General features: G+C 36.1%; 1 protein-coding gene and 3 long non-coding RNA genes across 7 annotated transcripts in view; 3 read left to right on the top strand and 1 right to left on the bottom strand.

The window, feature by feature from the left end:
* The window catches only part of LOC127869378 (uncharacterized), a 59,915-nt gene extending 59,177 nt beyond the window's left edge, over window positions 1-738 (top strand). Inside the window, exon 17 of one of the 2 annotated variants that reach the window (XM_052411936.1) lies at window positions 616-738. In XM_052411936.1, coding sequence (XP_052267896.1) covers window positions 616-637 — 22 coding nt within the window. In that variant the 3' untranslated portion in view covers window positions 638-738. The remainder of the gene's footprint in view (window positions 1-615) is intronic. The other variant, XM_052411909.1, reaches the window with a different exon arrangement.
* Window positions 739-9,145: 8,407 nt separating this feature from the next.
* LOC127869503 (uncharacterized) overlaps window positions 9,146-17,108 on the bottom strand; it is a 99,339-nt gene continuing 91,376 nt past the window's right edge. Inside the window, exons 2-3 of the long non-coding RNA XR_008044604.1 lie at window positions 9,641-9,685; window positions 9,146-9,425 (exon numbers count right to left, since the gene is read on the bottom strand). This is a non-coding gene — a long non-coding RNA (uncharacterized LOC127869503). The remainder of the gene's footprint in view (window positions 9,426-9,640; window positions 9,686-17,108) is intronic.
* Window positions 10,541-17,108, top strand: part of LOC127869478 (uncharacterized) — an 82,243-nt gene continuing 75,675 nt past the window's right edge. The window contains exons 1-2 of one of the 2 annotated variants that reach the window (XR_008044588.1): window positions 10,541-10,667; window positions 11,248-11,359. This is a non-coding gene — a long non-coding RNA (uncharacterized LOC127869478). Of the gene's footprint in view, window positions 10,678-11,247; window positions 11,360-17,108 lie in introns of both variants that reach the window. The other variant, XR_008044584.1, reaches the window with a different exon arrangement.
* On the top strand, window positions 11,568-16,144 carry LOC127869491 (uncharacterized). 2 transcript variants are annotated; one of them, XR_008044603.1, is made up of 3 exons: window positions 11,568-11,615; window positions 13,858-13,938; window positions 15,494-16,144. It is a non-coding gene; the product is annotated as an uncharacterized LOC127869491 (long non-coding RNA). The 2 variants fall into 2 exon arrangements; XR_008044596.1 differs by lacking the exon at window positions 11,568-11,615 and adding an exon at window positions 12,998-13,060.

Below are 17,108 nucleotides of genomic sequence, written 5' to 3' on the forward strand. Positions count from 1 at the left end.
CTTCAATAATATTTCCATAACCTAAGAAAGTATGAGAGGATCAAAGTGTTGGTAAACACATAATTATGTAAACTTTCTTATACTGATATTTAACTCAAATAAATTACTGTCTATTACAGAGATTATTAAAAGGTATTGTAAAAGGGAATTGGAAAAGAATTCGTAAAAATATTAATATAATTAACTAACACCATTTAGGTTGATATATTGAAATATTCAGATAAAATGTAAATTGATAAGGGTTTTGTGGATGGATTGTTAGCATTAGTACAATTTATTGATTCCATAAACAATGAACAGATTGGCTTTTCTCAGAAATCATATTATCTGGATTCAAATCAAGATCACACAGCGCATGATTGCTTTCTTAGTTTCTTAAGTTTGAAGAATTTCCATGGCTACCAGTCAAAAAGACGCCAGTTACCAGTGTTGTGTATTATTCCATACAGAACTGACATTAGTGTCACGGAGTTTTTTGGCTTTTTGGCTGTTGAAATGTGCCTTATCTGTGGATATATCACAAGTTGATTATGGCAAACACAGTATGGTTTCAGATAGGAGATTAACCCTAGCCCAATTAAATCAACTAACAATCATAACATGTATTTCTTTCAGACAAGTACTCCAGCGTAGCTAACCAAAGGGTGCAGTTCGATGTCCCACCAAGGTCCCTCTCTGCCCACTTGGCCCTACACCATGCTCTTGGTTTGATTTTATCATGTGATTATAAAGCAATTTGTTGTATTTATCAATAAATTAATACAAATGTTCACAGTGAAACTATTTTATTTATAATACATACAGGGTTTTAAATTCGTGTGATTAGAAATATTAACATTCCTTCCTAATCAGAACTGGTGCAAGTACCCGTTCTAATATTTAATTATTTACCATACAACCTAGTAATACTCAACAAGCTTGTACTGTAGAATACCAGGGGGTAACTTCCCAAATTTTAGGGAAAGGGGTGTCCCGCTGAGACTTCCGAAATGTGACCCATTTTTATACCGGAACTCTGATAAAGTAGACCCATTTTGATACAAGGTTTTTGAAAAAGCATACCCATTTGTATACGATACCATTGATGAAGTGGACCCATTTCAATACAAGAAGTTTGATCAACTGGACCCATTGCCATTTAAATACTAGAATTTGATAAAGTGGACACATTTCATACTAGAATGTTAATCTCTTTCATATCAATACAGTATACTTATTGAATTTGCTATTATATCTTTCCCGCTACTGAAATTTACTTTTTAATACCCATTTATATACAAGAATGACATTTATCATACCCATTTTGATACTGGTACTTTCAAATCTATATGCATTTATATACAATCAAATTTCTGATTTCAATACCCATATCTATACTTTGATGCTCAAAACCATACCCATATCTATAATTTTAGTCGAAAAACACACCCCATAAAATCGGCACACCCCTATATACCCGTACCCCCACCCCGGGGTAGAATAACATTCAAAGAAATCATTTTGTTGTTGTTTTTTTCCCGACACGTGCATGAAACCAAATTATATATTAACCAATCCGTATTACTAACACGATGGTCGTCTTGAGCATCGGCACAATTTTCCTCGCTGTCAGAATCAGAAAAAATCTGACTGACTGTCACTAAATTCTGGCTCATACACGAAACACTAATCATAATCACTATCACCTTCCATTTTCATCAATTTTTCTAACTAAAGTTGAGAGAGATTTTTTTTTTTTTTATAATCAGAGTTTATTTTCAGGTCCTACCGGCCCCTTCACGAAGTCTTTATGGTCCGACCTGCCCCTGTGACCTTTCAGGGGAAAAAGATTAATTTTGAGCCAAAGTAGGTCAAATTTACCCCGGCTTCCCGGGTATTCGCCAAAGATATAATTTAGATCCAAATATACCAGTGCACGGTGGCCAATGAGACCTTAATGTGCACTGGTAGTTGACAATTCAAAGACAAATTCTTGTCTGTACGCAGCTCCACCAAAGGAGTGCAAGCAAGCAGCTCTGCCTTTATGGCCCCTCTCGCTGTCACCGGCCGTCGTCTTCATCCCCGAGACGGTTTCCCCAGCGCGTTGAGCGCACTAGGTACCACCGCCCCGGGGTCCCTCTTTAAAGCCACCCCCTCGATGTTCTTGGGTCCCCCCCAGCGCAGAAGCACTGGAGGGGGTGTGTCAGACCCAGGTCCGTCCCGTATGTCCCCCACACTGGTGGTCTCGCTGTCCCGCCGTCCCCGGCCCTCTTCAGACGGGACCTATGGCAGGTCCGGGCCGGCGAACTCTCGACGATAAACAGCGGGTGACAAGTCCGCTGCATCTTGGAGAAGACAGCAATCCCAGCAGTGTGGAAGACGTCCGGCTCGAGGGTGACGGACTCTGCTGGATTAGCAGAGCCACGTGCAGAAGTTCCCCTCTATAAGGAAATATGTACAGGTGAGAAAATCTTCTGCGGGCGACTCTCGCCTCGGTCGCGACGCGCACGCTCCAGCAGCTGACCGAGAAGTTGAGAGAGATAATACATCCGAAGCCATATAACGCCGGTTCGTTACAATCGGTACCCCTCGCAGATTATCAATAATCCGATGTTTTACGAAAAGGGCCGAGAATGTGCGATTACTGTTCGTAATTGAGAGCATGAACAATGTGAGAAAATGACATCACTTCCTGTTTGAATAGCGAGTAGATCGGAATGTGTAGAAAATCGCGAGTTTGTCATATTCGTTCTCGCTAATAACACCGTTATTGAATGGAAGTGAGTGAGGGGCGAAATAGTTCGTAATAAATAAAGGGGTTTTATGGGTTTTAAAAAACGCGGCATGTGACCTTTAACGAATCTTTTTATTTAACCAAAACATAGGTTTGTTTATTGAGGCTGATTGAGCATGATTACTTGATTTTGTGGGGTTCCTAATTAAACGTTTATGTATATAAACACACCGGTAAGTAGTTCTTTTTTCAAACACCCCGATAACTTTTTAAAACATTTTTAACTAGTGCATAAAAGACAAAATCTTTTTTGGTGCTATTGAAAGTCTCTTTTTTACATAGTTTTTTTTTGAACGTTCGATAATTATATACATTGTGACAACTAAATCAATAACAATTATGCTTCTCAATATCATTAAAAAGGGATGCAATACGTAATTTAATTTGGTTGTAGCAGTATCATTTTAACATCAAAGACATATAATAAACGCACTAGATAAACAAGTTTAATATATGACCGAGGCGTTAACCGTGCAATTCAATTCAATTTACTTGTTAAGGTTAAACAATAACCAAAACTAATACGAAATCTGAATTCTTTTTTAATGACTTTAAGTATCAGACTAATATATAGTAGTAAGTTAAGGTTTAGTTTATGAAAATACCTATTAAAGTCTTTAAAACTTTAAAGATAAATGAATGTTAGCCCCTTTCCGAAGACTGAGGCTCCTTTCCGCGACGAGCCCTTTCCGTGGTGCTCGCCCCTTTCCGTTACTTGTATCGTACGGCATTCAAAATATTGTAAAATTAAATCATGTATTGATAGATTTGAATGAAATTTAAAATGTAAACATAAAGTAAGGGTTCGTTTATGAAAATAACAATAAATGTCTTAAAAACTTTAAGAATGAATAATTTTATCCCCTTTCCGAAGGGAGAGGCCCCTTTCCGCTACGAGTCCTTTCCGTGGTGCTCGCCCCTTTCCGTTACTCGTATCGTACAGCATTAAAAAATATTGTAAAGTTTAATCAATTCTTTATGGATTTGAATTAAATTTAAAATATAAACACAATTTAAGGACCTATTTATGAAAATACCAATAAATGTTTTCAAACATTGAAAATAAATAAATTTAGACCCTTTCCGAACACCGGAAGCACTTTCTGCGGAAAGGGGCACCGCTATTCAGTCATACCATGTACGGGAACGTCTCTTTTCCATTGTCTGAAATGTCTCTTTTCCATTGTCTGCAAAATGGCAGTGAAACACCAAATTACGCAACATTTTTTTTTATTCAGCAAAACAGTTCAACGCTAAATAGTTTGTGCATGATGTTCAAAAGATTTAAGTTACATTTAAAAGCGAATACGTTTGTTCGTAATATGTACGGTACCGACGGACTAATACATTTAAAACAAAAAGTCTATTTTTTTAGTTCTTTCCTTCTAGAAGTCTAGCCACGGCGTGAGAAAATAATATTTCAAATTGCATTCGTTAGCACACCTCATCCTTTACCACTAAAGATTATTTTAAAATCGAATTATTGTTCTTGACTATAAATAGTCTATAGTCTTTACTAAAAGTCGAATATGGCCACAGTAAATAACACTGAAAATCGCACCATCTTTCATTTCTGAAAGTCGACTATGGCCACAGTAAATGGCTCTTAAAATGAGACCATCGTTCATTACTGCAAGTCGAATATGGCCACAGTAAATGACTCTTTAAATAACACCATCGTTCATTACTCAAAGTCGACTATGGCCACAGTAACTGACTCTTAAAATGACACCATCGTTCATTACTGCAAGTCGACTATGGCCACACTAAATGACTCTTAAAATGACACCCATCGTTAATTACTACAAATCGACTATGGCCACAGTAAATGACTCTTAAAATGACACCCATCGTTCATTACTACAAGTCGACTATGGTCACAGTAAATGACTCTTAAAATGACACCATCGTTCATTACTGAAAGTCGACTATGGCCACAGTAAATGACTCTTAAAATGACACCATCGTTCATTAATAAATGTCGACTATGGCCACAGCAAACGACTCTTAAAATGACACCATCGTTCATAACTGAAAGTCGACTATGGCCACAGTAAATGACACTTAAAATGACACCATCGATTATAACTGGAAGTCGACTATGGCCACAGTATATGACTCTTAAAATAAGACCATCGTTCATTACTGCAAGTCGACTATGGCCGCAGCAAATGACTCTTAAAATGACACCATCGTTCATTACTGCAAGTCGACTATGGCCACAGTAAATGACTCTTAAAATGACACCATCGTTCATTACTGCAGGTCGACTATGGCCACAGTAAATGACTATTAAAATAACACCATCGTTTATTTCTAAAGGTTGACTATGGCCACAGTAAATGACTCTTAAAATGACACCATCGTTCATTACTAAAAGTCGACTATGGCCACAGTAAATGACTATTATAATAACACCATCGTTCATTACTGAAAGTCGACTATGGTCACCGTAAATGACTCTTATCATAAGACCATCGTTCATTACTGCAAGTCGACTATGGCCAAAGTAAATGACTCTTAAAATGACACCATCGTTCATTACTTCAATTCGACTATGGCCACAGTAAATGACTCATAAAATGACACCACCGTTCATTACTGGCAGTCGACTATGGCCACAGTAAATGATTATTAAAATGTCACCACTGCTCATTACTGCAAGTCGACTATGGCCACAGTAAATGACTCTTAAAATGACACCATCGTTCATTACTGCAAGGTCGACTATGGCCACAGTAAATGACTCTTAAAATGACACCATCGTTCATTACTTCAATTCGACTATGGCCACAGTAAATGACTCTTAAAATGACACCACCGTTCATTACTGGCAGTCGACTGTGGCCACAGTAAATGACTCTTAAAATGTCACTACCTCTGCTCATTACTGCAAGTCGACTATGGCCACAGTAAATGACTCTTAAAATGACACCATCGTTCATTACTGCAAGTCGACTATGGCCACAGTAAATGACTCTTAAAATGACATCATCGTTCATTACTGAAAGTCGACTATGGCCACAGTAAATGACACTTAAAATGACACCATCGTTCATTACTGCAAGTCGACTATGGCCACAGTAAATGACTCTTAAATAAGACCATCGTTCATTACTGCAAGTCGACTATGGCCACAGTAAATGACTCTTAAAATGAAACCACCGTTCATTATTAAAGGTCGCATATGGCCACAGTAAATGACTCTTAAAATGACACCATCGTTTAATACTAAAAGTCGACTATGGCCACAGTAAATGACTCTTAAAATAACACCATCGTTCATTACTGAAAGTCGACTATGGCCACAGTAAATGACTCTTAAAATGACACCATCGTTCATTACTGCAAGTCGACTATGACCACAGTAAATGACTTTTAAAATAACACCATCGTTCATTACTAAAGGTCGACTGTGGCCACAGTAAATGACTCTTAAAATGACACCATCGTTCAATACTAAAAGGCGACTATGGCCACAGTAAATGACTCTTAAATTGACACCATCGTTCCATACTAAAAGTCGACTATGGCCACAGTAAATGACTCTTAAAATAACACCATCGTTCATTACTGAAAGTCGGCTATGGCCACAGTAAATGACTCTTAAAATGACACCATCGTTTTTTACTGAAAGTCGACTATGGCCACAGTAAATGAATCTTAAAATGGAACCATCGTTCATTACTGCAAGTCGACTATGGCAACAGTTAATGACTCTTAAAATGACACCATCGTTCATTACTGGAGGTCAACTATGGCCACAGTAAATGACTCTTAAAATAACACCATCGTTCTTTACTCAAAGTCGACTATGGCCACAGTAAATGACTATTAAAATGACACCATCGTTCATTACTGCAAGTCGACTGTGGCCACAGTAAATGACTCTTAAAATGACACCCATCGTTTATTATTACAAGTCGACCATGGCCACAGTAAATGCCTCCTAAAATGACGACATCGTTCATTACTGAAAGTCGACTATGGCCACAGTAAAAGACTCTTAAAATGACACCATCCTTCATTACTAAATGTCGACTATGGCCACAGTAAATGACTCTTAAAATGACACCATCGTTCATTACTGAAAGTCGACTATGGCCACAGTAAATGACACTTAAAATGACACCATCGTTCATTACTGCAAGTCGACTATGGCCACAGTATATGACTCTTAAAATAAGACCATCGTTCATTACTGCAAGTCGACTATGGCCACAGTAAATGACTCTTAAAATGAAACCATCGTTCATTACTTAAAGTCGACTATGGCCACAGTAAATGACTCTTAAAATGACATCCATCGTTTATTATTACAAGTCGACTATGGCCACAGTAAATGACTCTTGAAATGACGCCATCGTTCATTACTGAAAGTCGACTATGGCCGCAGTAAATGACTCTTAAAATGACACCATCCTTCATTAATAAATGTCGACTATGGCCACAGTAAATGACTCTTAAAATGACATCATTGTTTAATACTATAAGTCGACTATGGCCACAGTAAATGACTCTTAAAATTACACCATCGTTCATTACTGCAAGTCGACTATGGCCACAGTAGAATACTCTTAAAATGACACCATCGTTCATAACTAAAAGTCGACTATGGCCACACTAAATGACTCTTAAAATGACACCATCGTTCATTACTTCCAGTCGACTATGGCCACAGTAAATGACTCTTAAAATAACACCATCGTTTATTACTGAAATTCGACTATGGCCACAGTAAATTACTCTCAAAATAAGACCATCGTTCCTTACTGAAAGTCGACTATGGCCACAGTAAATGACTCTTCAAATGACACCCATCGTTCATTACTGCTATTCGACTATGGTCACAGTAAATGAATCTTAAAATGACACCACCGTTCATTACTAAAAGTTGACTATGGCCACAGTAAATGACTCTTAAAATGACACCATCGTTCATTACTGGAAGTCGACTATGGCCACAGTAAATGAATCTTAAAATTACACCATCGTTCATTACTGCAAGTCGACTATGGCCACAGAAAATGGCTCTTAAAATGACACCATCGTTCATTACTGAAAGTCGACTATGGCCACAGTAAATAACCCCAATTATCTATGTTTAAGCATTAATACGAAAATGTGAATGAGATTTTGTATAAAGACAAAGGCGCTCTTATGCCATTATAAGCATTAATACAAAATTGTGAACGAGTTTTAGGCAAACCACATAGGCGCTCTTATCCGCCATATAGCCATTAATACGGAAATATGAACGAGATTTAGTCAATATACATAGGCGCTCTTTTCCCTTGATAAGCATTAATATGGAAATATGAACGACATTTTGTTAAAACAAATAGTCTCTTTTATCATCCATATATGCAATAAATACGGAAATTAGAACGAGATTTAATGAAAAGACAAACGCGCTCTTATCCCATTATAAGCATTTATTCAAAAGACATAGTCGCTCTTATTCGCCATATAGCCATAAATACTGAAATATGAACGAGATTTAGTCAAAAGACATAGGCGCTCTTATCAACCATATAGCCATAAATATAATACAATGTAAGAGTACTATATTTTACACTTGTATGTATAATGAATATTCCTGATTCACGTATGAGTTTGAGCGCTCATTAACCTGTTTAACCTGCCCAGTAGTTAACATTGACCGTTCCAAAGCGGTGACACCGGCTTTATTGTACTCTTTTTGTATTTTGTTTCGTTTTGTGCCGTTCCTTTTTGGCAATTCATCACCTGCCATGAATAAAGGACCACGTACGTATGTATAATACAGGGTAAGATCTTGGATCCCAAAAGGTACATGGTGCTGCTAGAAAGAAGCACGGGGGCGATTCGGAACAGAAACTGACATATTCATATAATATCCAGGTATTTTATTAATCAAATATAAACATATTGTCATTAAGAAACAAATTACCTATGGAAAAACGTATGATTGCGTCACTATACACACGCACATACGTTTGCAAATGTTTTGCTAAGATTTGCAGTAGATTTACGCTTGTTGCAAGAAAGATATTTATTTTTGCATGCATTTATTATTGCATGTAGAATACGCATTTAATCCGAATGCACCAACTCTTGTAAGTAGACAAAATGACACCTCCATTGTGATGGCTTTTTACCCCTCTAAGACAGTGAAGGAATATTATTTTGGCGATGTCCGGAGGTGTTTATCAATAATTATTTATTAAATTTCATTAAACTTAATATGAATGTGTTCAATAATACTGCGGTGCACGCGTTATTAATTTATTGCCCCTTAATAGATTGAAATTCAGGAAGGTTGTACGTCCGGAGCTATTTCACAGTACCTATTTCACGAAACTTAAAACAAATATACATCATCAATCGCCGATATTGTTTCTGTGTGGTTCTCCGTCCTTCCACTTTCAATGTCCGGAGCTGTGTGACAGTAACTATTGCATGAAAGTCTATAAAACTTAAATGTCATCATACTGCAGTGGTGCACACTTAAGTTCTGTCCGGATCGATAACTCAACAGTTAACAGTAAACCGGTGTCTGTAATGCAACGATCCCACTTTTGTCCTTACACATCTTCCGACCGTACGGTGTTGTCAGCCATGTTGAACTTTTCTGCAGGATGTTAGCGTCTTTGTGTTCACCAGGCTTTACCTTTGAAATAGATTGCAACAAAATCCAATCTGGTACGACATATTGACTAGGATTCTCACACAGTTTTTGAGTACCATGAAAGTTGTGACATAAGCTACAAGAAAACTTGCTTTTTAACATGAATATACATCTACTATCCAGAAAAATTTCTTACATGAAATTTCATGAGCACCTACGATTTCATCTGTAAAATTTATGTTCCGTGTTTTACTTACGTCTATCTGCTAGGGCGCTTGATCAATATTCTTTTATGCTCGAGCCTGCATTAAAAAACCCTAAATATTTGTGAAAATGAACTAAAAACACATCAAGTTACATAACAAGTCAAACTTTTAAAGTGTCAAAGGCTACGAAGACACTTATAAGTAATTGTTTTATTTCGATGATACGATAAACTTTTACTAATCATAAATTGCCTGTGACTAATAATTGTATTAATGGCTTGGTTATGCTAAAACACGTTACTATGGAAAGCCAAAGGGGACCCCCGCTAAAATACATATACTTATATAGTAAATATCGGGATTTTCATTTTTCGCGGAACTTTCACTTTCCGCGAAAAACCAAGGCCAGCATAGCCATAAAATACTACATACAAATCGTATGGAAAGCCAAAGGGGACCCCCGCTAAAATACATATACTTATATGGTAAATATCGGGATTGTCATTTTTCGCGGAACTTTCACTTTCCGCGAAAAACCAATGCCAGCATGGCCATAAAACACTACATACAAATCGAAATCTAAAAAGCGCGGAACTTTCATATATTTTCCGTCGGAGCAATTATTTTTCAACTCTGTAGAAAAAGCGGGCTCAATTAATCGCGCGGAACCTTATTTATCTACTCTGTACAAATAGTAGTGTTTAAAATCGCGCGGAGATTGTAGAATGCTATTTTAAGAAGTCTATTAAAGAGAGAAAATCCAGTAAATACCAGATCCAAAAAGCGCGGACCACAAATATCGTCCGCGAAAATTAAGCATTGAATTACTGTACAAATCTCGGGTTGTTAGGTGTTAGAATCCCTAGTTACCCGAAAAATTTGATTGGATCCGATACTTAGAAATAACCAATCAGATACTTTGTAACAAATGCAACACAATCAGTGCGTTCAGTAAGTATAACGTTTCAATATGGCGGACCGAATTGCATGGTTATTGTTTCTACTCGATGGATTCGCAGATAATTCGGAAATAGATCAGATTGGGATCAATAACATTATTGCATACGATCATTTACATGTATTACCTGGTTTGTATTTGTACTTTTTAATATTGTGTGAAACTATCGGATAATTTGCATAATGTTGACAATCGTTAATTAAATGAGCCGCGTTCTGAGAAAACTGGGCTAAATGCATGTGCGTAAAGTGTCATCCCAGATTAGCCTGTGCAGTCCGCAAATGTTAATCAGGGATTACACTTTCCGCTTTTATGGTATTTTTAATTTCAAGGAAGTCCCTCCTTACCGAAAATCAAGTTTATGCGGAAAGTGTCGTCCCTGATTAGCCTGTGCGGACTGCACAGGCTAATCTGGGATGACACTTTACGCACATGCACTAAGCCCAGTTTTCTCAGAACGCGACTGAAATAATAACTTATTGTAATGTAATGTACTTGTGTCTTGTATTCGTTCAGTTGAACGTCAATATATTAATAAATTTATTTTTGTTTTCAACCTATTAATTAAAATAAGGTATTGTTTTTAATCTGTTTTTAGTTTCGTTATAGCTGACCTAGATTAAAACATTTCGTCATAAATTAATGAATAAAATTATTAATAAATTTATGTTTTTATATAATTTATATATAAATTTTGTAGGTGTGTGTTGCCAGTAATGGTTCAAGATATGCCAAACAAATTGTGCCTCTCTATACAGACAGATTTCAGGTCTCAATTTCAACTTCAAAGGTCAACATATCACTGATATCAGGTTTGTCAGCTATTGGTTTGTATTATTCTTATCCACATTGCAGCAAGAATAACTGGATAACTTAACTTTTCAATAGCTATTACATGTAGATCTAATTTAAATTAATCATGTTTCTAAATCATCCACTAAATGCGGCTAATTCTCCACTTGTTGGAAGTTTTTTGTGATAAAAACTTGGAGTAGATTTATTTTTCTCCCAAACTTCCTTTAAGAAAGCCCAACAGCTGTAGAGTGATGGAAAATCTACTTCTTTAAAGTATTTATAAGTGAATAGACCCTTTTCACAATAAGCCAATATAGCAGGTAGTCAAATGATTGCAGAATTCCAGAATGAGGCTGAACGTGTAGAGATTTCTAATAGTGCATCGCAATATCGCTCTGCTTTTGATCATTCAGCTAGATCTACTTAATGATATTGCCAACACAAGTTGACTTCGTCAGATATAGCCATTAATTACTTAATATATACTTTCCATTTTAAGTGCCAATATATGAAATACATTTTCTTGATTAAAGTACTTGTTTGTATTCTTGTTTGTATTCTTTTTTTTTGCACAAACTCTGACACTCCAAGTATGGCAGATACTGTGCAGACAAATACTAAATAACAACGTGATGTCATAAACCACATTTTGTAGATATCTGGTCATTTAACACAATTAATGACACCTCCATGTCATTGTGACCATGGCGTCTCATGGTTGTAGCATTGCGTAGCCGTTTCTTGGAATAATTTAACGCCAAATACTCAATTGTTGCTTTTACTGAACATAAAAGATATTGTCAACATTGAAAGTCATCTGTCCAAAAAGATTGTCAGAAACTAAATACTGTATACATATTAGCCAGTTTTATCATAATTATAAAGTGCTTTATACCTATATATTTTTAATATTTCAAAAATTTAATGCTAAACATTTGTGTCATTTTCTTCTATTTGATAGGACTTTGTCTGATGCTTGATTCAACTCTTACACGTTCTATAATTCATGAAATTGTACACATCCTACCTTTGAAAATTGTAGTCTTACAATACTTAGTATTGTATACTGCTAATTTATGACTTCGATTTGTGCAATAATCGATGTTTAGTCTTCAGACCACATTTACTCTGATGCTTATGGATAACTGGAAATTGTATGCCCCTGGAAGGGTGGCATATAGCAGTTGAACTGTCCGTCAGTCAGTCAGGATGTCAGTCTGTCCGTCTGTCCGAAAAAAAATTAACGTTGGCCATTACTTTTGCAACATTGAAGATAGCAACTTGATATTTGGCATGCATGTGTATCTCATGAAGCTGCACATTTTGAGTGGTGGAAGTTCAAGGTCAAGGTCGTCCTTCAAGGTCAAAGGTTAAAAAAATATATGTATAATTAAAAGCGGCGCAGTAGTGGGCATTGTGTTTCTGATGAACACATCTATTGTTATATATAAAGATTAAATATAATTCATTAATACACTAATAGTACATAACTTATGTCCTTGAATCATTATTTAGGTGTTATAATTTTTATATTTGAATTACTTATCAATTTTTTTACTTAACACAGCATGACATGTGATGGTTGTCTGTATTCATATGTTTGACTTAATTGTAACCAGTGTCAATTGCGCATTATAATCTTGATATTCAACGCAATTTGCATAGCAAAAGAAAATGCAGTTCCACGTTCAGCCTTGTTCTGCAATTCAACGCGTCAGGTGATATGATTGATATCTAAAAATAGTATCGGTGTTCATATTGTGAAACTGGTCTATTATTCGATACTGATTAATTTGATGAATCAAGTTAATTTTTGTTAAATACATCTGTTAAATATTTATGCCCCCCTCCGAAGAAGAGCAGGTTTATTGTTTTGCACATGTCGGTCCGAATGTCCATATGTCTGTCCACCAGATGGTTTCCGGATGATAACCCAAGAACGATTTTGCCTAGGATCATGAAACTTCATAGGTACATTGATCATGACTCGAAGATGACCCCTATTGATTTTCAGGTCACTAGGTCAAGGTCACAGTGACCCTAAATAGTAAAATGGTTTCCCGATGATAACTCAAGAACGCTTATGCCTAGGATCATGAAACTTCATAGGTACATTGATCATGACTCGCAGATGACCCCTATTGATTTTGAGGTCACTAAGTCGAAGGTCAAGGTCACGGTGACCCAAAATAGTAAAATGGTTTCCGGATGATAACTCAAGAACTTATGCCTAGGATCATGAAACTTCATAGGTACATAGATAATGACTCGCAGATGACCCCTATTGACTTTCAGGTCACTAGGTCAAAGGTCAAGGTCACAGTGCCAAAAAACGTATTCACACAATGGCTGCCACAGCAATTGACAATCCATATGGGCGGCATGCATGTTTTACAAACAGCCCTTGTTTGAAATTTATTTTATGACATTAAAGTAATGTATAGGGAATTAAGTTATCTACACATTCTTTGAAAAGAAATTTGAATTGTAAATGTATACTTCATTTATTTTGTAGGAATTCTGTACAACTGTGGAACCATGTATGGTACGTGACCGCACAATGTTGGTTGGCAAAAGGATATTGGAATAAGCAAAGGTAAATTGTATGTGAAGGAGTCTTGACAATTGCAAATATAGTTAGTTTTTTTGTAAGGCTCGCAGAAAGTGACCCTAGCCTTCGTATATAAATAAAAAGCTGAAAGAGTATTTATGAAAAATCGTGTAATCAAGTTTGCAATATGTTACATTTTATTTATAAGCTCATCTTTTTTTTTTGAAAAAAAAAGAGATATTGTCATCATCTTGGCGTCGGCGTCTGCGTCGGCGTCCGGTTAAGTTTTGTGTTTAGGTCCACTTTTCTCATAAAGTATCAAGTATAAAACTTATTTACTTACTACCATGAGGGGACAGGGCAGGCAAAGTTAGATAACTCTGGCGTGCATTTTGACAGAATTATGTGCCCTTCTTATACTTAGAAAATTGAACATTTGGTTAAGTTTTGTGTTTAGGTCCACTTTATTCCTACAGTATCAATGCTATTGCTTTCATACTTGCAACACTTACTATCATAAAGGGACTGTGCAGAACAAAGTTATGTAACTCTGACTGGCATTTTGAAAGTATTATGTGCCCTTTTTATTCTTAGAAAATTGAAAATTTTGTTAAGTTTTGTGTTCTGGTCCACTTTACTCCTAAAGTATCATAGATATTGCTTTCATACTGGGAACACTCGCAAATTATCATAAGGGGACAGTACAGGACAAGTTGAATAACTCTGGTTGTCATTTTGACAGAATTATGGTCCTTTTCTTACTTAGTAACTTTGAATATAATGGTTAAATTTTGTGTTTTGATCTACTTTACTTCTCAAGTATCAAGGCTATTGCTTTCAAACTTCAAATACTGTCATGCTATCATAAGTTACTGTAGCTGGCAAGTTGAATTTTACCTTGACCTTTGAATGACCATGACTCTCAAGGTGAAATTATTAAATTTTGCTAAAATTTCCATAACTTCTTTACAAGCGTTACAAAGCAACTCTTATCTGACATACCACAATAGACTCCACCCAAACCATCCCCCACGCCCCCCCCCCAAAAAAAAGAAAAAAGTACTTTTTTTTTCATTTTGAAAGATCATCTAATAAATGACCACACCCTCACACTATACCCCTGCCCATTTTTTTTTAAACATGGCTAAAAAACACAAATATTTATTTTTATCATTTTTTCATTTTTGGAAGATAGTGTAATAAATGACCACACCACCACACTATACACCCTTCTCCACCCCACCTCTCCCTCCTTTGTGATTGAAGTATTGAGATAGGTCCCTTCAACTTTAAAAAAAATAGATGAGAGGTCTGAACCTGCAGGGCGTGCTCTTGTTAACAATCAAATGAGACATAACTTAGAAGCTTCACTTCATTTACTTTGTCAGGCTGGCGTAGTGGATATGGTGTTCACCTAGTGATGGGAACATTTTGGGTTCAACCCTGTTTATTAGCGGTCTCTTTATCTTCATATATACAAAGTACTGATTACTCCCAGAAAACGGACTCTAGAATGTCTTAATAAGCATAAAGCTTTCAATGCAATCAAGCATAATTAATATGGCTAAACTCTAGCATGAATTTTACTTTTGTATTTCAGGGACTCAACATTACACAGTCATTTCAACATGTAGAGTCTTGTCAGCAATGATGGAGCAGTACTTCAGATTTCCAGAATCTCGTCATGAGCTGAAGATCATTGCCTATGAATTTCATGAATGATGTAGAATGATTGGACTGTTGATGGAACCCACAGTGCATGTCCTGCTTCAACATCTGAGCATAGGTCCTTGTTTATCAGCAGTTTAGTTCTTCAAGCAGTCTGTGACAGTTACTTGAAATGTTTGGACATATGACCTGGATGGCCAAGTTCTGTGCATGATGCCCATTTAAATAGGAAAGGCCCAGTGGCGCATTAAATGGACATTTTTCGAATGTTCTCGAGGATTCAGCTTACCGCCTGACAAGAAATCTTGCTTTTTGTTCAGTATCGAGGCCATGGACATTTGTATCATTTGCAAAAGATACTGCGATATTTGTGCCTTTGTTCATGCTTTATAGTTGATTAACAATTGGAAGCCATAACCTGTTTTTAAGATGGTGTTAGTGGGACAATGAATTTTGTAAAGATTTAAAGACTGGAAAAGATAATTAAAAGTCAAAAGAGTTCTGCTATTGTTAAGCATGCTTTATTGATTTGTAATGTTAGAAAGATAGCATTATTAACAGAATAAAATGTCCATAATTTGAATATTCTACTGTTTTCAGCAACATTTAATTTGATATAGTACAAAATGCTGCATCATGTTATATCATGATCTGTTTTGTGAACAATGACCTTTCAATGTATATTTAATAATTTGTCAATGGGTGTTACACGCATAAGCCCTACCATTAGCCCAAAAAGGAATTGCTTAGGAGTTTTGCCACCTTCTAGAGAAAAATACTTCTCAGAAACAATTGCATTTTGGAAAGTCTATGGCTAGTAAAATTTGGATTCCTTTTGGATACCCAAGGTTACCAATTTATGTTTAATAAATTTGCAATAAAAAGCTTTGACAGAACATAATGTCACAGAGTCGAACACGTGTATGGAATAAAGTGGAAGTTGATTAAATGAGTAATACACATTATATGCTTCTTTGATTAAAAGTTTGTGTTTTCACTAAAACTGCAAACATAGTAAGCTTTAAAGTATTGCAAAGACCTATCAATATTGATAGGTCTTTGAGTATTGCAACTAAATAAAATATTCAGATTTAAATTGTATTATTTGAATGCACTGTCTAATACATATGAGCCTCGCTCTGTGAAAAAGGGGTTTAATGCATGTGCACTCCAGATTAGCCTGGGCAGACCGCACAGGCTAATCAGGGAGGATACTAAACGCACATGCATAAAACCCCTATTTCACAGAGCAAGGCTCATATATGTTCAATAAACCAAAGATAATCAAAAACAAAATGAGACATTTAACCCTGTACCACTCAAAAACGCACTAAGACACATTCGAGAATAAATTTAATTTAAGACCTTTCTTACTATATTAAAGTTTTAAAGGCTTTGTTTCCAACCCATGGATACTGATGAGCAGCAAACAGCATAAAACCTGAACAGATTGTGAGTTACTTGCAGGCTGTTCTGGTTTTATGATGTTTGCATGTAGAAAATTTAAAATTTCCTCAGAGCAGGAAAAGGTTAATAATAACACAACA

The sequence above is a fragment of the Dreissena polymorpha genome, chromosome 1 (assembly GCF_020536995.1).
Source record: "Dreissena polymorpha isolate Duluth1 chromosome 1, UMN_Dpol_1.0, whole genome shotgun sequence".
Classification (NCBI taxonomy): Eukaryota; Metazoa; Mollusca; class Bivalvia; order Myida; family Dreissenidae; genus Dreissena; species Dreissena polymorpha.